This window comes from Channa argus, chromosome 15, assembly GCF_033026475.1.
Source record: "Channa argus isolate prfri chromosome 15, Channa argus male v1.0, whole genome shotgun sequence".
NCBI lineage: Eukaryota > Metazoa > Chordata > Actinopteri > Anabantiformes > Channidae > Channa > Channa argus.
This window is the reverse complement of record NC_090211.1, coordinates 17,752,911-17,771,798: the sequence shown is the minus strand read 5'-3', so window position 1 is coordinate 17,771,798 and position 18,888 is coordinate 17,752,911. Positions and strand designations below refer to the sequence as shown.

General features: G+C 42.1%; 1 protein-coding gene across 3 annotated transcripts in view; it reads left to right on the top strand.

Annotated features, from left to right (window-relative positions):
• prkcbb (protein kinase C, beta b) overlaps nucleotides 1-18,888 on the top strand; it is a 95,604-nt gene that overhangs the window by 71,627 nt on the left and 5,089 nt on the right. Inside the window, exons 13-19 of one of the 3 annotated variants that reach the window (XM_067476482.1) lie at nucleotides 1,060-1,151; nucleotides 2,082-2,144; nucleotides 2,303-2,441; nucleotides 3,510-3,590; nucleotides 4,005-4,112; nucleotides 6,108-6,248; nucleotides 9,932-18,470. In XM_067476482.1, coding sequence (XP_067332583.1) covers nucleotides 1,060-1,151; nucleotides 2,082-2,144; nucleotides 2,303-2,441; nucleotides 3,510-3,590; nucleotides 4,005-4,112; nucleotides 6,108-6,248; nucleotides 9,932-10,108 — 801 coding nt within the window. In that variant the 3' untranslated portion in view covers nucleotides 10,109-18,470. Of the gene's footprint in view, nucleotides 1-1,059; nucleotides 1,152-2,081; nucleotides 2,145-2,302; nucleotides 2,442-3,509; nucleotides 3,591-4,004; nucleotides 4,113-6,107; nucleotides 6,249-6,488; nucleotides 9,844-9,931; nucleotides 18,471-18,888 lie in introns of those variants that run through there. The other 2 variants (XM_067476480.1, XM_067476483.1) reach the window with 2 other exon arrangements.

The window sequence follows — 18,888 nt, the reverse complement described above, 5'->3', positions numbered from 1 at the left end:
CATTGGAAACTAAACTAACACCATACATAGACCAACCACACTGTGTCAGATCAGAAGGAAGCCACGGTGCGGTTTCCTGCTGAAGGGCACAGCCGCACCGCTTGCGAGCGCTGTGGTCTTAACAGCAGCCTCCCTGCCTGCTGTCACCAACTCTCAGCTGGAATGCACAGGCTGGATTCACATTTGATTCATGCTCATCTTCTGACATATAATCCATATTACCCTAAAGAGGAGAGGAGTAAATATAGCTCACTGGTTTCATACTAACCTCCACGTGCCGCATAAGCACACTCATTTGTACACGTTTTCACAAATGGTCAACATAATCTGTCGTGAATCCGGCAGAGGTTGTGATTAGAGGCCAGACAAATAAACTCGACCTGTACAGTACATAGACCTGCGCACACAAACCAGAAGTGAGTTTTTCTAATCCCCCTTTGCAGGAATTCTCTGACCAGAAGAGGGCTTTTCTGCATTTGGCACTTAGCATGCAGCTAGGCACATAATCAATTAGAACAGGCAAGTATAGACACGTGCATGCTGTAAATGATGTGTAGTGCACGTGCAAATGCATTTTATTCACACATACACTATAGACATACACCCAGCGCATTTAGCACAGAACTGCTCGTAAGACTTATCAGGCGGTGCAGGCGAGTATACCCACTCACAGACACGCATTAAAAGCCCTAACTCCCCCTACAGCTGCACAGTATTTCCTCCAAACGCACGCACACACGCACGACTGCGAACCAAATCCCTCCACCCTCTCTCACATACGGTGTCTTATTGGCAATTTCTGTAGATAATGGAGGAGAATTTGGCTCTTAAATTGATGTTGCTGTTTTCCTTCATTTGAGGGCTGAACACCGGGCAACAACCCAATCACCTCTTTCTCAGTGTCCTCTTCTTCTGTTTCTACCTTTTTATGCCTCCATTTTCATTTCCCGTGTCATTGTTTCCTACACCTCCTCTCTAATGTTGTATCATTCTGTGACACGAATCGACTTGCACTTTTTGACCCTCCCTTTCTCTGTCTGCCCTGTTTTCTCACTGTAGGACCGTTTGTATTTCGTGATGGAGTACATAAATGGCGGAGATCTCATGTATCAGATTCAGCAGGTTGGCAAGTTCAAAGAGCCCCACGCTGTGTGAGTATATACACACCGGCACGCACATACGCAAAGTCGCGTAACTATGATACTTTTCAATGCCATCGTAATGCAGCATCTTAATCCCCCTCTTGTAGGTGTTAAGTTTCATTTTTTTTTAATCTTCCCGAATAAGCCATAAGCACTTTGACTGGCTCAGGTGATGGATGAGCAATCCAAGCGGAGCCTGGGGGTGAAATGTTGTTGTTCGCCTCGATGCACATTGCTGCTCTGAGGAACTTCAAGAAAATCAAAGTAATCCAGCAGCTCCAGAGAATTTTCAGGGTGTGGAATAGCTCCAAACTTGCAGAATATAATTGAGGTGCCTGGCGGGATCACCGGTGTCAAGTCGCACCAGCGGGCTGATATATTTGACAAGTGGGCTGTTGGAGAATTGAGAGCCACGGAGGAGTTTGCCCATCACCTGCTTTAAATGAGTAAAGTAGTTTGTTCCCTCTGGCAGAAGGTTTAGAGTGCTGAAGGCCGAGTCAACAGCACGAGGAACTCTTTGATTAAAGGCCACCAACATGTCCGAAAATGGTCTATTTCGTGGATGACGATGCCTTGAACTTTTGTTTGAGCGTCTTGTCTTTCCAGACACCTGTGGAGTTTTTTGTCTACCGTCGTGGCTGCTTCCTGCTTCACATCATTCTAATCACAAATTCAGCTGCAAATTCCTTTTGACATCTGTTACAGGCACGTTACAATAGGACGCCCCCACACAAACACAGTTGACCGCGTGGTCAGTGTGTCTGGGCTCCTCCTGTTGATCTTATCAGCTGCTCTGATCTCTGGCAATCGTAGAGACAGCAGTGACCTTTGCGCTGAAACACACACATCCGGGCGTATTATCGGTGTGTTTTCTCACTGTCCTTTCCCTCAGCTCTCGGTAATTACTGATGTTGCTTCTCTTTGTGTGTGAATGTGTAGATTCTATGCTGCAGAGATCGCCATTGGTCTGTTCTACCTACATTCAAAGGGCATCATCTACAGGTAGCTTCTAAAACACAATATTGTTTGTTAATAGATGAGAATGTTGTCCGCACCAAGATGTGCACTTATTTGACCTCAGAATTGCAGAGAAGAGCGTACACTAATAGATAATTAACTGTAAAGCTGAAATTGTATTTTTAATTTTTATTTTTTTGTAGAGACCTGAAGCTGGACAACGTGATGCTGGACTGTGAGGGCCACATTAAAATTGCGGACTTCGGCATGTGTAAAGAAAACATGCAGGATGGAATCACCACCAAGACCTTCTGTGGAACGCCAGACTACATAGCTCCTGAGGTAAATCTGTGATGTAACGTCATAAACAAAGCAAAGATGCAACGGAGCAGTACACAGTGTGTCGGTGGAAGGTACATTAAGTACGCCTACCACATAATGGTATCATACGTGTCGTGAGTATTTTCATGCCATGCCACTCAATACATTTGTTACAGTCCAGTTTTAAGGGCATGTTGTAGATTTCACTCCGTTATTTGCATTATTTGTTATTGGTTCTAAAATGCTGCATGCTAATAAAGCCGTGTTATGGATTAGATTATCAACAGAAGTAATGGCTGGGCCAATTTATTTGGACTCATGGGTAAATCCCAAAGACTCCACTGCGTATCAGGAAACCTCTGTTAGTCCCATGTTTCAATACTTTTACTCACCTAAAACTTGGGGAATCTGATACAAAAAGAAGCTTTGGTGTTCAACATATTTAGATGTGAGTACCAGGAGATAATGGTTTATCGTTCGTGTAAAATGACCGATGGGCAGTTGTTTCATCTTAGAAAATGTGATAATTTGCCTCCTTTTCCTCGTAGCGAAGGCACCACCTTGGCCAATGCTGTCATTAGTATTTTGGAGTTTCTAACGAAACCGCAGTTAATCAGGCTCATGATCAGCAGCCGATCATTACAGAACCATTAGCTGCACTCCTATAGTTAAAGAAATATTAGCTACAGTTCAGCAGTAAAATGCTGCTTATGATGCATCAGTAATGCTAGACTACATAATCCTAATATAATAATATAATAACTAATAGTATAAACATGTACCACAACCTCTCAGTTTGCTCAGCTTCACTTCAAAAGGCCGTTAATCGACACGACAACTGCTTCATGTACCCACTTTAGTCAAACTTTGAATTAGGGGGCAGTATAAATGCACATTAAACAGCTCGGGCATAGTTTCAGCCAGCTTCAGCGTGTTTTCTCATAGATTAACCACTGCAGGTGATTTCAATGGTGAAACTGTGTCATTATATAAGCTTACACTGATCATTATGTAATTCATTATACAGGACTGTATTTTGTCTTTCTTGACGTATTGTGATTTAACATGCATTGCTGTATTATATTTCAGATCATAGCCTATCAACCTTATGGTAGATCTGTGGACTGGTGGGCCTTTGGAGTATTGCTGTATGAGATGCTCGCTGGACAGGTATGTGCCTGTGTGTGTTTATTAATAATAGGAAAAAAAATAAAACAGAAGTAAAACAATCTTGAGTATGTGAATTAAGCTGCCGTCTCACTTAACAGTGCTTCATAATCGAATGCAGGAAAACGCTGATTGAAGCCTTTAGAACTGACAATGTGTAATGAAAGGTTAGCTATTAAATCATGTCCCTTAATGAGTTTTTCTTTCTTGGCATTACTAATTCTCAAGAGAGATGTGACATTTTCGAAGCCCACATATCTCATTAGGGGTGGATATTGTGAATTTGTGAGTCTTACAGGCCTGTGGGATTTTGATTCAGAAACCGTTTAAAGTGTTTAACGATTCAGCTTACATATCCTCTATTTGTCCTGTGCGCCCCTCTCCCTCCTCTCCTTCCTCTCCCTCCTCTCTCTTTAGCCTCCTTTTGACGGTGAAGATGAGGATGAGTTATTTCAGTCCATCATGGAGCATCACGTCTCTTATCCCAAGTCACTGTCCAAGGAGGCTGTCGCTATCTGTAAAGGGGTAAGTATACACACACACACACACACACACACACACACAAACACACACAGACTTGGGAGAGTGTTAAAACTGAAGAAAGGAAGCAGGATGAGAAAAGGGAGGATGGGAAGAGGGAGGGAGGCAGAGAGGGACATCAAAATTATCTGCATAATTAAAACCATTGTGAGGGGGCATTTCTTTGGAGTGAAACAACATTGTTCACTCTTGCTATCTTCCCTGCCTCCATCTCTCTCTCTCCCTTTCTCCTTCCCTCTCTCTATCCTAACGTTCTCCCCTCTCCCTCTCTCTGTAACACACACACACTCACAATCACAGTACTACTCTAATAGCCTGAGCATGTGCAGTGTGCTCAGTTAGCTGTGGAAACTCCTCTTCAGAAAAGATGGGTCAGTAGCAAATGATGCCATGACACTACCCAGCTGGTGTGTGTGTGTGTGTGTGTGTGTGTGTGTGTTTGCAAAACATTTAAGGCTTTAAATAGGTTAAAATAAGGGTCAGATTTAGACATTTAGCTGTGATGCCTGTAGTTGTATAGGGAATGCATTAAGTCCGTGAGTGTCCTCACAATTATAGAAAGACAAAGACATTTGAGTGTGAGCTGAGTCCTGCTTTAAACAGCTCGGGTCCTCTCCATCAAATCACTACCTTTGCGTCTCATCTCCTAACTCTACGCTTCACTGGCCACGACAAACCACACACACAGTAAAATTGAATCACATGTCCAAAATAGAAAATCAAACAATTGCCACATAGTAAACAGGCGTAGACAAAATTGTTTGTATCCCTTCACGACAAATGAAGAACGTACCAATTTCTTTAAAATACCTTAAAATGGACACAAATTTGAAAAAGAAAATAGAATTAAAAACGTTGGAACGTTGGATTTGCAACAAATATTGGTATTGAGTGACGAGAACAGGAAGCCCTGCCATGTTCACATATCCCACGGACACCCTGCAGTCAGAGACCTGTTTCAGGACCACTGCTCGACGGCTGCTCTCGCTCAGCTGCAGTGAGGAGGACTGTAGAGACATCGAGACTGTCTTCAAAGTAGACCAGCTGTCTGCGCTGACTTGGCTACATTGTTCTGTCAAACTTTGATCATAAAGACCATAACGTGCCAAAAAAAAAAAAAAAAAGTTACAAAGACAGTCGTGTAGACAGCAAAGAGATTTGGACAAAAGTGAGTTATTTTTCATCTTGAAGTCATAATTAAGAGTTCGATTTTTGGATTTTTGCTTTTATTTCGAGGTGTGTGTGTGTGTGTGTGTTAGAGAGAGTGACTGTGCTCATTGTCATATCGCTGAGCAGCCTGTGTGTGTGTGTACGTGTGCAGTGCACTGTTGAATGACCCGTGAAGAATAGTTCTAATGTAATGAGTTATGACTGCTGCTCCTGAGGGAGGCAGACCCCACCTACACACAAAAACACACTGTCATCATTAGCGTTGATGCTGTGCTTAAGGCTCTGTGGAAAAAAAAACGCCTGTGGTTAAAGTGAAAAGGCAGCGGTTTGGTGGCTTATAGTTGGTCCCCAGGGACAGCTATCAATGGTTATAGTGGAACCTATGGACAGGATGGAATTAGGGTGCAGAAATTATATTGATCCTAAAAAACTAAATGGAGCTGAATGAAAGAAGGAATAAGTGGATGGAAACACGGTGAGGAAGGAAGGAGGAAATAAGGGTTCTAAAGGGGGATCGTGGGGCATCGCAGCAGCACAGTGTAAACCATATACAGACCTGTCGTGTAGTTTAAAATTACGCCTACAGCATATTTAAATGTTACAAGTTACAAGACACCACACATAATTAAAATATAATTATTAAAGGTATTTAGCCTGCTATAACCTGCCAAACCTGACCCGATGTGAAAATACCATGTGAAGAACCATTAGCCTGTGTGCAGCAGGTGCAGATATAGTAACGATAATGAAGAAATGTTGCATTTATAAAAGAGAAGCAAACGATTTACTCTCTTCTCTGTGTTTGTCCAGCTGATGACGAAGCATCCGGCGAAGCGACTAGGATGCGGTCCGGAGGGCGAGAGAGACATCAGGGAGCACGGCTTCTTCCGCTACATGGACTGGGAGAAACTGGAGAACAAGGAGGTGCAGCCGCCATTCAAACCAAGATCTGTAAGTCCGACCCCAGTGATCCCGGCGGTAGAAATCTTTACTGATTGTCCACCGCAACACTGACCAGGAGTTTAATTGGCGTTAACTGTTTAATTCCTGGTGAAGGTGCTGCTTTAAAATCCTTCTTCTTCTACTTTCTTCAAAGTCTTTCTCAGTTCTGTGTCCAATTTTACTCCAACTTCACTTTAAATGTGATATTTCTGTCTCCTTTCCCTCCTATGTGTGGGACAATGCACACAGGTAAGTAAAGTAACGGCGATGGTGGCCAATGAAGAGTGCGTGAGTAACATGGGCACGGGGGTGGTGGTGATTATGATGGCGGCCGTGTTCATAGCGCTGATTGTCGAGCTGATGAGAGCGGGGCAGTGGAGGTTGGATGAGAATGATGCTGGATGTGGTGATGATGTTGGCAAAGCAAGAAAGACGCTAATGAGATGGATTACAGTGATCACGGCAGTGACAATAAACATGGTGATGATGAGATTAAATTTAGATTTTGTTGACCAGTTTTTAAATTAGCTTGATTGGTTTTGGATGTTAACATACAAATGAGTTTGGTGCAGCTGCATACTGCATGACTTAGATTGAGTTTATAGAAAACTTGCAGGGAATAAACATACACTTGTGAGCAAAACTGATCTAAAACCACTGTGGTTTTTTTGTTGTTGTTTTGTTTTTGTTTTTCCTTTTTTCCTTATGGCAAAATTAATTTGATGATAACTAGACTCAGAATGATGTCATACCAAACAAGGACTCACACACGCACACACACATCATAATATGTACACACACTCACACAGCCTTAGGCCATTCTGCTTTTTATTCAGTTGTCTTGGGCCCGCTGGGGTTTTGTGTGTGTGTGTGCGTGTGTGTGTGTGTGTGTGTGTGTGTCTGTGTCTGTGTGAGCTCAAAGTTGGATCAGGAATCAGTGATGGAGCAGTGTGCCAGCAACAGCTACTGTGTTTACTGTGTATCAAAGAAAAGCGTGTTAGAGGTCACCATTAGTCCTCTGATGAGACTACTAACACATGTAAGTTGTCTGATCTTTTCTCTCCTTCCATTGTATCTGTCTCCACTTTCTAACATATTTTGTCTTTCACATCTGTGCTGAGACTTTCCATTTCTCTCCTCCTCTCCTTCCTCCCGCTGAGGAGATCTAAGGCAGTCAAGATTCAGATTTATTCAGTCTTTGGCTTCTATCACACCAGGTCGGCAGAATGGGAAGAATTGTAATGCGGGAGCGTTCATGGGTCCAAGATGGCGGTTATCTGTTATGTACTGAAGTAGTCTAGACTAGTTCATTAGCTGTATATTTCAGGCTGCAATTGCGTCTATTTTAGGCTGTTAAATTAAACATGTTAAAATAGGTGTAAATGCAGTGTTTTAATGAGTTTTATTAGTGATAAAATGATTATTTTTTTATTCTGTCATAATTTTTTTTTGCTAGCAATGATGGATTTGTTCCCCTTATGGTGCTGTTACCTTAATAGCGATTAAAACGACGTGACGTGAACGCCGCACGTGCTGTCAGACTTATTTAAAAGTGGCCACGTGTGCATTCTTTTCAAATTGGTCCCTTTCTGACATTAAAAGCAACAGCATTTTCTTGTGAGTGCAACGTGATTGTGTTCATGCGCTAATGATTGCTTACAAAGGGATGTCGGGTGCTTTCAGAGTCCATATTGCTGTTGGTGTGTCAGGTTTACTGTGGTACAGTTTTGGCCTGTTTGTGATCTTATACGCTGTGAAAGCCTTTGAAAGAGTGTGTTTGATGGTCGACTCACCGGTCGCTGTATTCACTCATCCGACAGATACCATCACCTTGCACTTAAAATATTACTGTGGAACTGTCCTCATCCATCTGTCCTTTGAGCAGTCTTCCTCCAGACTCCATCCATTCATCTCACCGCCCATCTGTTCACTGCTGTCATGCATCAACCCATCTGTCCTTCCACATTTGCATACTTTTATTTGTCCTCTATGTGTTCACAGTTTTCTCATGTTTGTTTCTGTTTGCATGCTCTAGCGCTCAGCCTCAAATAAAGCCCGAGCTACAGTGCACTACTTTAATTAGAACCCCAACTCCAGCATAACAGCATTTATTTGAAAGAAACCGAAAGATCACCTTTTTGTTTGTTCTGTGATCTTTTTTTAATTGCTACAAAAGCATTTAGTTCCCCTAGTGGAGCCTTTCACTAATTTGAGTGTGAGATGCTTAGGACGCTAAGGATGTCGGCCGACAGATACTCCAAGACTGGCACTTTGTGCCATTGGTTCCAATTCCCTCAAGTGGAAAGTTCTCACCACATAGTTCCCCAAACAGGTTAAAACAAATGCAAGTAATTAGCTGGAAATACGATTTGACCCCGGCGTTCCTCTCATTTCACATATTTCCCCAAACTCTAAACAGTCTGGCTTAATTTCATTTGGTTTTCCGATTTACAGAGATTTAATGAGTTTGTAGTTTTCCTTTGGGTGATGTTGTCGGAGGACACTGAATCCTTGTTGTGTTAATTAAAGCTCAGTGCAGTGATGGAGACGGGGAGGTGGGGAGTAGCTTAGCTCTAAATCCCTGTGAGGTACACTGCCGGGGAAATAGAGTTTTCAAGTTAATAACTTGTTTTATATATTTAGATGGATGCACATCGCATGGGTGTGTACACTCCTTTTTTTGGAGTCCTAATGGTCAGGAAGGGGAAATGAAGAGGACTGAAATGAATAATGACTTATTTCTTGGAGAAAATGAATGTATCCAATGTGAAACTGTGCAATACTCTTTGAGAATATAATTATGCCACTTTTTTGTAAAGCATATAAGATTAGATGGTGACACCGAGCTGCCTCTGCACACTGTAATAGCGAGCACTGTGTTTTTAATTAGTAGATATTTGAGGATAACCGTTAATCGACACGCACATAAAAAGCTGAAAGTGTGCAAAATGTTTTGAGAAACTGAAGAGCTTTTCGAGTTCTTCTCGATGCTCTTTTGCATAGTAGCTGATTATGTGATTTGTTTTATCATATCTCAGCAGGTCTCCACAGCTGCAGAATATAATTAACCCACAATTACACAGCATTATCATCTCGTAGCTTGGAGCCTCTTCTTGTATAACTATTTAGGAATTCCGATTAAATCCAAATACTGTATTATATCCACGAAAATCAAGATGGGTTTTCAGGGAAAATGGGTTTTGGTTAATTACCTACAGCTTTTAGTAAGTGAAATGCTCATTACTGAACAGCAATGGCTCCATGCGTCACACTTTTTGCTTGGCCGCCCTTCCCGTGTAGTGCACTGCCGCAGGATGTTTGAGACTTTAGTGACCTTGATCTGTTTAAAATTGTAGCTGAATATGTTTCAAATATTGGAGCAAAGGCAACACAAACCTGGGGTGTGCGTGATTTCCCACCTTTGCTACTAACAAATGACCTTTTAATCATGGCCTTTTGAGATGTCAGTCCAGCACACCCCAAGTTCTGACACTTATTCTGATATTTGAAAACATGTTCATGTAATGTCATCTCACGCCCTGGTTCAACCCACCGTTCCCCTTCTTTTGTTTTCCTCTCCTTTTCCCCCCCACCCCACCCCACCCCGATCCACTCATTCTTCTCCATCCCCACTCTCCCCTTCTCAATCCACCTCCCCCCCCCCATCTACACCTCCCCGCCCTCCTCAACAGTGCGGACGGGATGCAGAGAACTTTGATCGTTTTTTCACCCGTCACCCGCCTGTGCTGACCCCTCCCGATGAGGAAGTGATTCAGAACCTGGACCAGGACGAGTTCCAGGGATTCTCCTTTATCAACCCGGAGTTCCCAGGAACTTCTGACACCACCGCTGCTGCTGAGCAGGCTTGATTTCAGCTCATGCATGGACACACGGACACACACACACACGTACACACAAATATACATTATCATTTCTGTACCTTGAAATGCACACTCACATTGGTTGTGCTGTGGCAGCCCCTAAAAAGGCTTGATCCAAACACGAACATGTTGACACACTTGTTGTTTATACTCTGAGGGTCCATGTGCAGTATAAATAACCTGATTGCATCTACAGTTAAGATGCAAACTAGGGAATTAAGGTTAAATAATTAGTTTGGCATTTTCAGAAATATGCTTATTTGATTTGATACTCTGATTACAATATGAAGCCAGAGGGAAATGGGGCATCAACCTTACTGCGTCTCTCTGCAAGAAAGCAAATAAGCATGTTTCAGAAAAATTCAGAACTTTTCCTAAAGTTAAGAGATTTAGTTTGCATTCAGTCAATATACGTACTTGTCCATGTTACCCTCTGGCCAACGTGTAACGGAAAACTTGTGCCAGACTCTTTGCCCTTGACTTTATGAAGCATCGTTTACCACTAAAAGTCCACGTAGTACAACATAGAACAAAGTTCGAGCGCCGTGTTTTGAATTGTTGTAAAAATTAAACACAAACGCATCATAGTTGACAAACTAGTGACAGAAATTTGACATTCCATTATTCCCTCCAACTCACGCAAATGAACAATTTGTGGAATTTCATATGTAAGATGGCTTAAGCGTTCCATTTAGAGGCTTTAAGTTTGGTGGAAATTGTGATTTTAATTTCTTTTTCTCATTCCTCAGCTATAAATATGGTAGCTTTTCAGTCCTTGTATGATACTAATGTCTGTATTTTTATCCTTAGCTTAGCTAAAACTGGAATGCTTGGCATGCATGAGTTTCTATATCAACAATAGGGTTTGGGACTTTGTCTCCCAGCTGCAATTTAGCATCTTATCTCAGCACCTCTTTACTGACACTTTGTAATTTTTTTATTATTTTTTTGTTTGTTTTTGTTGAATTTTTTTTTTTTCTTGATTTTGAAAATAGGTTTTTTACCATAAAAAAGAAAACACTGGAGTATTATTTTAGCCGATTAGTCTAAGATCAGGTTTGTGCCACAAAGCAACAAGTATCCGATTTCCCGTGTGTGTATTTGCTGGTCTGCACTGGGATCATGATGTTAAAATGCTGTTGGAAAATGTAGTCATTAGTTTTGGGACAATTTTATTGATCAGTATACTCAGATATTCTGTCATCTAGTATAAGCAATTAAATAGATTAGCAGTACGTTACGTTGTGTTTTACAACAGCATGATTCCGACTTGGGTTTTTGTTTTCAGTGTATCGTACTTGTGCACGTGTATGTTTTCTATGTGTACGAAAATGCACTTTTGCATTTTTGTATGTCTGCCTGGCCTCACATTAAATGTGTTTGTGTGAACTAACATAGAGCTGGATCCACAACAGGTGGAAGAGAGAAGTGAACAAAAGGCGAAAGGAGACGAGACAAAGCTTTGTTTTCGGAGGGATGCATTGAAACAGAAACAGTTCAGAATGATGTTTCAGTCCTAAATGTTGGGTTTGAGTTGACATTCAGTACTGCCAACTCCGCTGTGATAGTACTGATGATGTTTTGCAGGTTTGGGATTTATTGGACCCACAGCGTTCTGCACTGGAAATGCAGGTTAAATACCTTGTTTCTCACCCAGGCCTGGGGGAAGTTTCCGTGATATAACAAATCCCACTAGCTGAAACAGAAAATTCAACAAATATATCACGCAGCCGACTTTTCTCTTTTTTTGGGGTTGTTATGTTGGAAAGGATTGAGGCTCACCGTTGACTCCCCCTTTGATTGGTGTTCTGTGTATGTACACGTTAAAGCCAGGCCGTCTGAAGCAGAAAAGTGTGTGTGTGTGTGTTTGTCTTTTGTTTTCCCTTGCTAGCAATAATCTTGACAGGGTGGTATTGAATCAACATCAGGTTAGGACTGTAATTGATTTACAGGCAAAGCTTATGAGGTTGTGGAGCTTATTGGTAGGCGCGCTTATCTCAGCCAGAGAGTCAACTGACTCTACTTTATTTGAGTGCAGCTAACGTTGTCTGGAGGTACCTGAAATGCTTCCTCACATCACACTCCTCTTCATCACATACAGACATCAGAGCAGTTTTTCTGCAAAGTATAAGCACCAATGCAGTGATCCGTTTGGTTCTGCGGAGCCAAGACCTGACCTGGGCCCTGGTTTCAGATGAAGTGGGTCCAAATTATACTCAGTCCATTCAGTCTGGACCTTTTACTTTCACCAGTCAAAGGTCTTGGATCCTAATGTATGATCGGCTCTGATCATGTGAAGAAACTATTCTAAGAAATGACCAGTCTCTATGAAAAATGGAATTATTGGCTTACACTTGTTCTAATTATAATTATATTGCTGCTCTTGTCAACCAGTATTAATTTGTTATACTGCTGGTGGATACGTTTCACTTTTTAGATGTTCTGGATTAGGACTAATTATTCTCTGGCATATTCAGATTTCCCTGTCAGATCCATCTTTTTTATGAGTAAATGGATGAACTTCATTCTACAACACGTTTACTGATCAGATTTGTGATGTCGGCCGTGCGAAGAGCTCTTGTAGGAAAACTATGATACAGTTAATTAACTGTAAAAATGTACGTGATGCTGAGAGGTAGACTATAGCCTAGCATGATTAATTATTATGGGCATCTTAAAATGTCTTTGGAAGTGACTAGAAGTTAATACTTGATCTGTGTATTTATTGGTGGCTTAAAATTAGAACTAGAAATGGAAACTTGTTTACAGCTTACATGAAACAACCTCTGAAACGCACTCAAAAAGTAATACTTGTATAAGCTCAGTCCTGTCTTTGATCTCCAGTCTTACACTTGCTGATGAGTTCAGCGACGAAGTGCAGCTTTAGTCCTTTCACATTTAATCCACGATTACGAGTGTGAAAGTAAGTGCAACTATTGTGTTTTTGCGACATAACAATGAGTTAAATCTATGTTGTTTATCTGTGTGGTGCCTCCAATGTCGATGTTTGTTACAGTCTCCTGTATTAGAACAATAACAAATATCTCTATAAATATATGTATACTTATACATAAACATATATATATAACCGTGTCCAATGTAAATGTACACATATACACCATGTGGTCAGTATTATAAAAGACAAGGGGAAGAGAATTCTTAATCCAGCATTTGTGTTTTGGTTTCTATGATTCCTTCCTGCAAAAGGAGAAGCGAAATAGACTGCATGAAAAATGCTTTTGTTTAACCTTTTATTAGTTAGGATTATTATACATTTAACATGTTAGGCTAATTTATGTTTCCTGTGTGATGGAAGCTACTGTTATGTGCACTATAACAATGAAATGCATCCAAAAAAAAAAAATTGCTTTTTATAATGCTTTCCATGTGCCAAATTGTTTTTTTTCTAAAAAACGGGCATACCTAAAATAAAGGACTTAGAAGATTTGCTTGGGAATATTTGTTGTTGTTTTTGTGTTTATGCATCAGTTAATGTAGTGGCTGCTTTATTTAAAGTCACTATATGTGTGTGTGTTTTCATTCCTGTTTCATACAAAGACACACACACAAACACTGTTGCTGTGACGTACAAAATGTACAAACTGATTGTGATTGTAGAGGAGAACCAAGAAAGGCTAGAGGACAGTAAGAGGAGCACACAGGGAAGGAGGTGAGGAGAGAGATTAAAGTGAGGGAGAGTGACAGGTGCGGTGTTTTTTTAATAAAATGTTAAAGAGAAAAGAAATAAACAGAATTTTTAAAAAAAGAGAAGAGACGCTCAACTATATGGAGAGTTGCGAGGAGGAGAGAGAGGGAGAGGTAGTAAGAAGGGTTGAAGAGGGACGGAGGAGTGAGACGAGGAGGCGAAGCGAGGCTCCGTTAAGCGAGGCAGGCGGCTACGACAGGCTGTGCATATTTCATGGCTGCCACTTATCATAAGAGCCTTTCCCTGATGGGGGAGTGTGGGTCTGGTGACTTCAAGGAAATAACATGCAGAACACGGCCTACATACACACAGCCCTGCTGCGCCGCTTCCTGCCGCCTCTAAAGCTGCTCACAACTGACTGTAGTCGAGGCGCTGGTGCCCCTTCTCTGACTGGCTGCATATTTACGTTACTGTGTTTGCACCTATGGGCAAACCATGCAGCACTTCTGAAGCAAGTCTGAGTCGTGGCACGAGGCGATGGGAAGCCTACAACTCCAGTTACCCATGGGCAATGTGGGTGCGGGAATTAAAATCCACTGGTGTGAAGAGGAAAAACCACGTTGGCGAGGTTAAACTTTAATGAAGTTAGTCGAGCGTGTGTGGGTAACCTTTAGGATTTCTGCGTTTGGGTGGAATCTCAATGTGAGCGTGCCAGATCCCCCTTAAGAAATGCTGACGTAACATCGCACTTAGACTTGTTTTAAATCCGTTGTATTTGTCAGAGCGAGTACAAATCGTCTCACCAATGGCTTCAGGTTTGCTGAGTAACTGTTAATATCTGAGCCAAAATTATTTTTGGTCATTTCACAAACCGATGTTCAGCCCAGGCTTTCATTACAATTACAGGGAATCAGAGAGGAAATGTTTTCTATACAGTTATCAAGAACATTTAATATAGAAATAAACTACAAAATGTGTAGATTAGTCCTGTGCTAAATTCTGTGTTGTATTACAGTACACTCAACATTCAACTGCACCACAGGGTACATATTTCAACATTACAGCTTAACATACATTAACATCTCTTACATTTTCAACCCCAATCTGAACATTATCACATGCTCAACTGGGAGGATTTAGTGCTGGACTGTTTTATTCGGCGGCGGCGATTTCGGTGAGGTGTACCTAATAAACTGCCCGTAGGGGTGTAAGTTACAACACGCAGTTGTAAAACTCTACAGCACAAGCCATGATTTGCACAAGCTCACCGTGTGCATCACGGACCGAGAGCGGCCGTGAAGAACGGCCTCAGTCAGCAGTCCAAGGCTGCGTTCACACCTACTCACCTTCTGGTGTTGCCGTGGAAACAGCCCGGCCTAATACAGCCAGCTGCTTGGCTAAACTAGCTGGCTGTCCAATTTAAGTCGCTATAGAATACTTGCATGTGGAATTTGGTGTCAACAAACAGCACCCGCATTTTTAAGTACGTTAATTTATTTTATTACCTATAAAAGTGATTATTAACTGCTGGTGATGGCGGTTTTGTTCCACTTTTGGAGCCGATCTGTTAACAGAGATTGTAACTGTCAGAGCGTCCTGAAATCTTAGACTCTGACTCGTTTTTTGTTTTTTTTTCCCCACTTGGCTGTTTGTAATATCGATTCTAATGACTTGACATGAGCGCAGCATTAACCAATAAAACCATTGCTAATATCGCTTATAATTATTTGTACAAAAAACTACTGGCTAACAATTAGAATTACCACTTTATTGTATGTACCACACCAATGATGGACCCATATAATTGAAATTAAGTTAGCACAAAATGGCACAGCTGGTAAAGCTGATGCAACTGAGTAATACTGCAAAGTTGATTTTGGGGCAGGAAAATGAGTGTAGTGGAGTAAAAGTATAAGGTTTTTCTCCGAACTGTACTTACAGCAGTAAGTGCAGTACTTAAGAAAGTCTAACTCTGGCGACTCCGTGCATTGGTCAAACCTTATTTTCACTTTAGATGTGGAACAAATTGTATCCACTGTGATGCTGTCTGTGGCAGCTGGTTAACTAACCTGTAGCTAAGCTCTTCTTGATAGTTTCCTGTTGCTTTTTTACACAAAAACCTGCACCGACCCAAACACTGCTGCAGCTTTGAAGACCCTCCATAGTAACAACGTACTAACATTGTTGTCCAACTTCATTTAATGCAAATTTATAAGAGCAGCAGTTCAGATTCCTTTGCCACAGGAAGTACCAGCACATAAGCTGTATAACGTTTGCATTGGGCTGGATGTAATAGCCAGTGTACACAGTAAGCTGCAGCAGTGCTGGAGTGCGTGTGATAATTCCAAATGTTGCGGCCCCCAAATTAAAGCCAGTGGCTTCGACACAAAGCGGCCTGCGCTTATCAGCCCAAAACAGGTCAGCGTTCGATACCGCCTTTCATTCACCCTCATCTCCTCTTCACCTCCCCTTTCCTCTGCGCCCCCACCCCACCCCCACATCCTCAGCTGACTCCCTCATAGACCGGTCTCCCGCTAATCCTCTCGCCACCGAAAAGAGATGGGGCGAGGGAGGGAGGCCGAGGGAGCTCACGATCAAGAGGAGCAAGGAAGGGGAGGGAAGGAGTAAAGAAGCAAAGGCTGCATTAAAGACCCAGGCGTGTTTCTCTATTAAAACCACTGCTATGAAAAATAATTGTGTGATTACCCTGATGCTACTAGATCCAGTCGTTTCTATCTATATATCTTTACCAAGGGCTACAGATATTCATGTCACTCCCTGTTTATTACTGGATCTCTTTTACTGTTTTTTTTTCTCTCTGCATCCTCAACTCTCTGCCTCGCAGCAAAAACTGCAATTGAAGCATGCTGAGATGGAACACATTATGAGATGGCCCCCAGTACATGGCTGACAGCAGTGTGTGTGTGTGTGTGTGTGTGTGTGTGTGTGTGTGTGTGTGTAGGCCTATGTGTCCATGTTTGTGGCCTTCGGCGCTGTGCTCAGTGTCTTTCCGAAGTCTGATAAACTCTTAGCTGCAAGAGTTCATAGGTGAGTCTGGCAGTATGTCAGTCATCAACACAGAAATCATGTGTAGAAAGTCCCAAAATATTCCGGGAGGATATGGCTATCAAATCATATGCTGATCACAATGGGCCTGTAGACGATGCCATGCAAAAAGAATGAATGTCCTAGTCAGCATTTCCAGTTGATGATCCACGTAGAAGACAGTGAGATAAAGAGGGAGCTCTGATTGCCTGTTGCAGTGCATTCTGTAGTTAGCTGTAGAACTATAGGGAGAGCGGGAAACGCCACACAGCCTGCACATGCATGGTTTGTATTTTGTATTCCTTCATGTGATAGAAACCTCGTGGGAGAGTAACAGAGGATGTGACATGACTGTTATCAGTTATCAGGGTGTGTCAGGAAGTTTTACTTTAAATGATGCAAAAAAAAGGCTTTAAGGGTGACTTGTGACTAATAGGTCTAAAGAAACAGAGTCATCTTCAGTGAACACTGTATACTGGGGTGGATGGAGTGTAAATCCAAATCTAAAAGACTGAATTTAGACAAAAACAGTTCAGATTCTTCCAAGTCCTGCATGCAAACCAATTCCGTATGCCGAGAAATGTAAGGCCCCTGGTTACAGATGTTAAGCTGTGATTAGACAGTTATGTTGGCATGTACATACTGCGAATTGATTTGTTAAATCTGGTGATCTGGTGAGTCCCATGATTGTCGCACCAGCCAGTAGCTCAGGCCTCTCTTGAGAGGAAGCTCTCTGGTGGATGACAACGCACCTGGGGAACGAGAGCTGAATCTGGTCCAGCTGTAGCAGGTGCGTCCCTGTGGATGGAGGGAGCTCCTCTCAGGCCACGGGGAGAGTGAAGGTAAGAGATGTGACGCTAGTTTTGTGGTTCCTGATCTCGCTGTCGCTCTTTGTTGATGTTTCCCACCTCACCTCTGCTTTTCCTTTCCTTGTCAAATAGCAGAAACAGGGCTCCATCTAATGTACGAGCTCGTATGGCCTTTCTCTCTTAAGAAGTGTGGGACCGTTGTTACCTTCCCTCTTTCTTAATCCTCCTCCGCTCTTCTCCATTTTCCTTCCTGGTGCTTTGAGCTGTAGTGTGGCTTTAGCTGTTTGTGTTTTTCAGACATCACACAGTGTTAATGCTCTGAGTCCTCACTTTTTGGATGTATTTGGTAAATCACTGGCTCCTCTCGCTGTTTCTGTACATAAAATGTTTATGGCTCGAGATTGAGACTGTTATCAAGGCTTATTAATGTGACTATAAATGTGTCGACTTCCTTCTCCCCCTCTCTGCTGCCCTCTTTAACCCACTTTACCTTTCAAGTTCACATCTGGGTGGTTTGTGTGTGATGTGAGTCCAACACCTAATGCGAAGGCCGAAAAAAGGATGTTTCTTATATGTTTAAAGTATTCTGAACAATGTGGCTGATCCACTGATGACATCCAGCCTTACGCACTCAAATCCCAGTCGATGCTCACTACAGACGGGTCCATCAGTCCACTACTTACAGGTTTTAACAGAAAACCGCTGTGTACTTCTTTGTGAAAGTGTTAGAAATTAAGCGTTTTTGGTTTGTAATTAAAAAACAAAAAGACTAGAAATTGGCTCCACTTGGCTGCCACAGTTTGAAAGTTTGTTGGTAGCATAGGAGTGTGTGTGTGTGTGTGTGTGTGTGTGCCTTCCTTAAACATAACATACACACATATATGTCTCACACCAATCGTGTTCCATATCAAAATCCCACGCAAACACTCACACAGTCTATGCTTCTTTTCATTCTTTGTAGAACACTGTCACAGGCCTACATTGTATTCTGTATCCCACCACACACACACACACACACAGGTACACAGATATTTCCCTCACCTCCAACACAAAGTCACCACTGCTGTTGCTTGTTCTTAAGTCACTCTCTTATTTGCTGTACGTCACTTGGCATCTTTGTCTCCTTCGCCTGTTTCACTGTCGACTTTCCTGTGCACTTCCTTTACTTAAACTCTCCCTCTGCATCCTTGAATATATTTAATCTGTCTTTGTTTTTTTTTCTCTCCTCTGGTTCAAGATGTTCTAGTATGGGTTGCCTGCTGCCACTG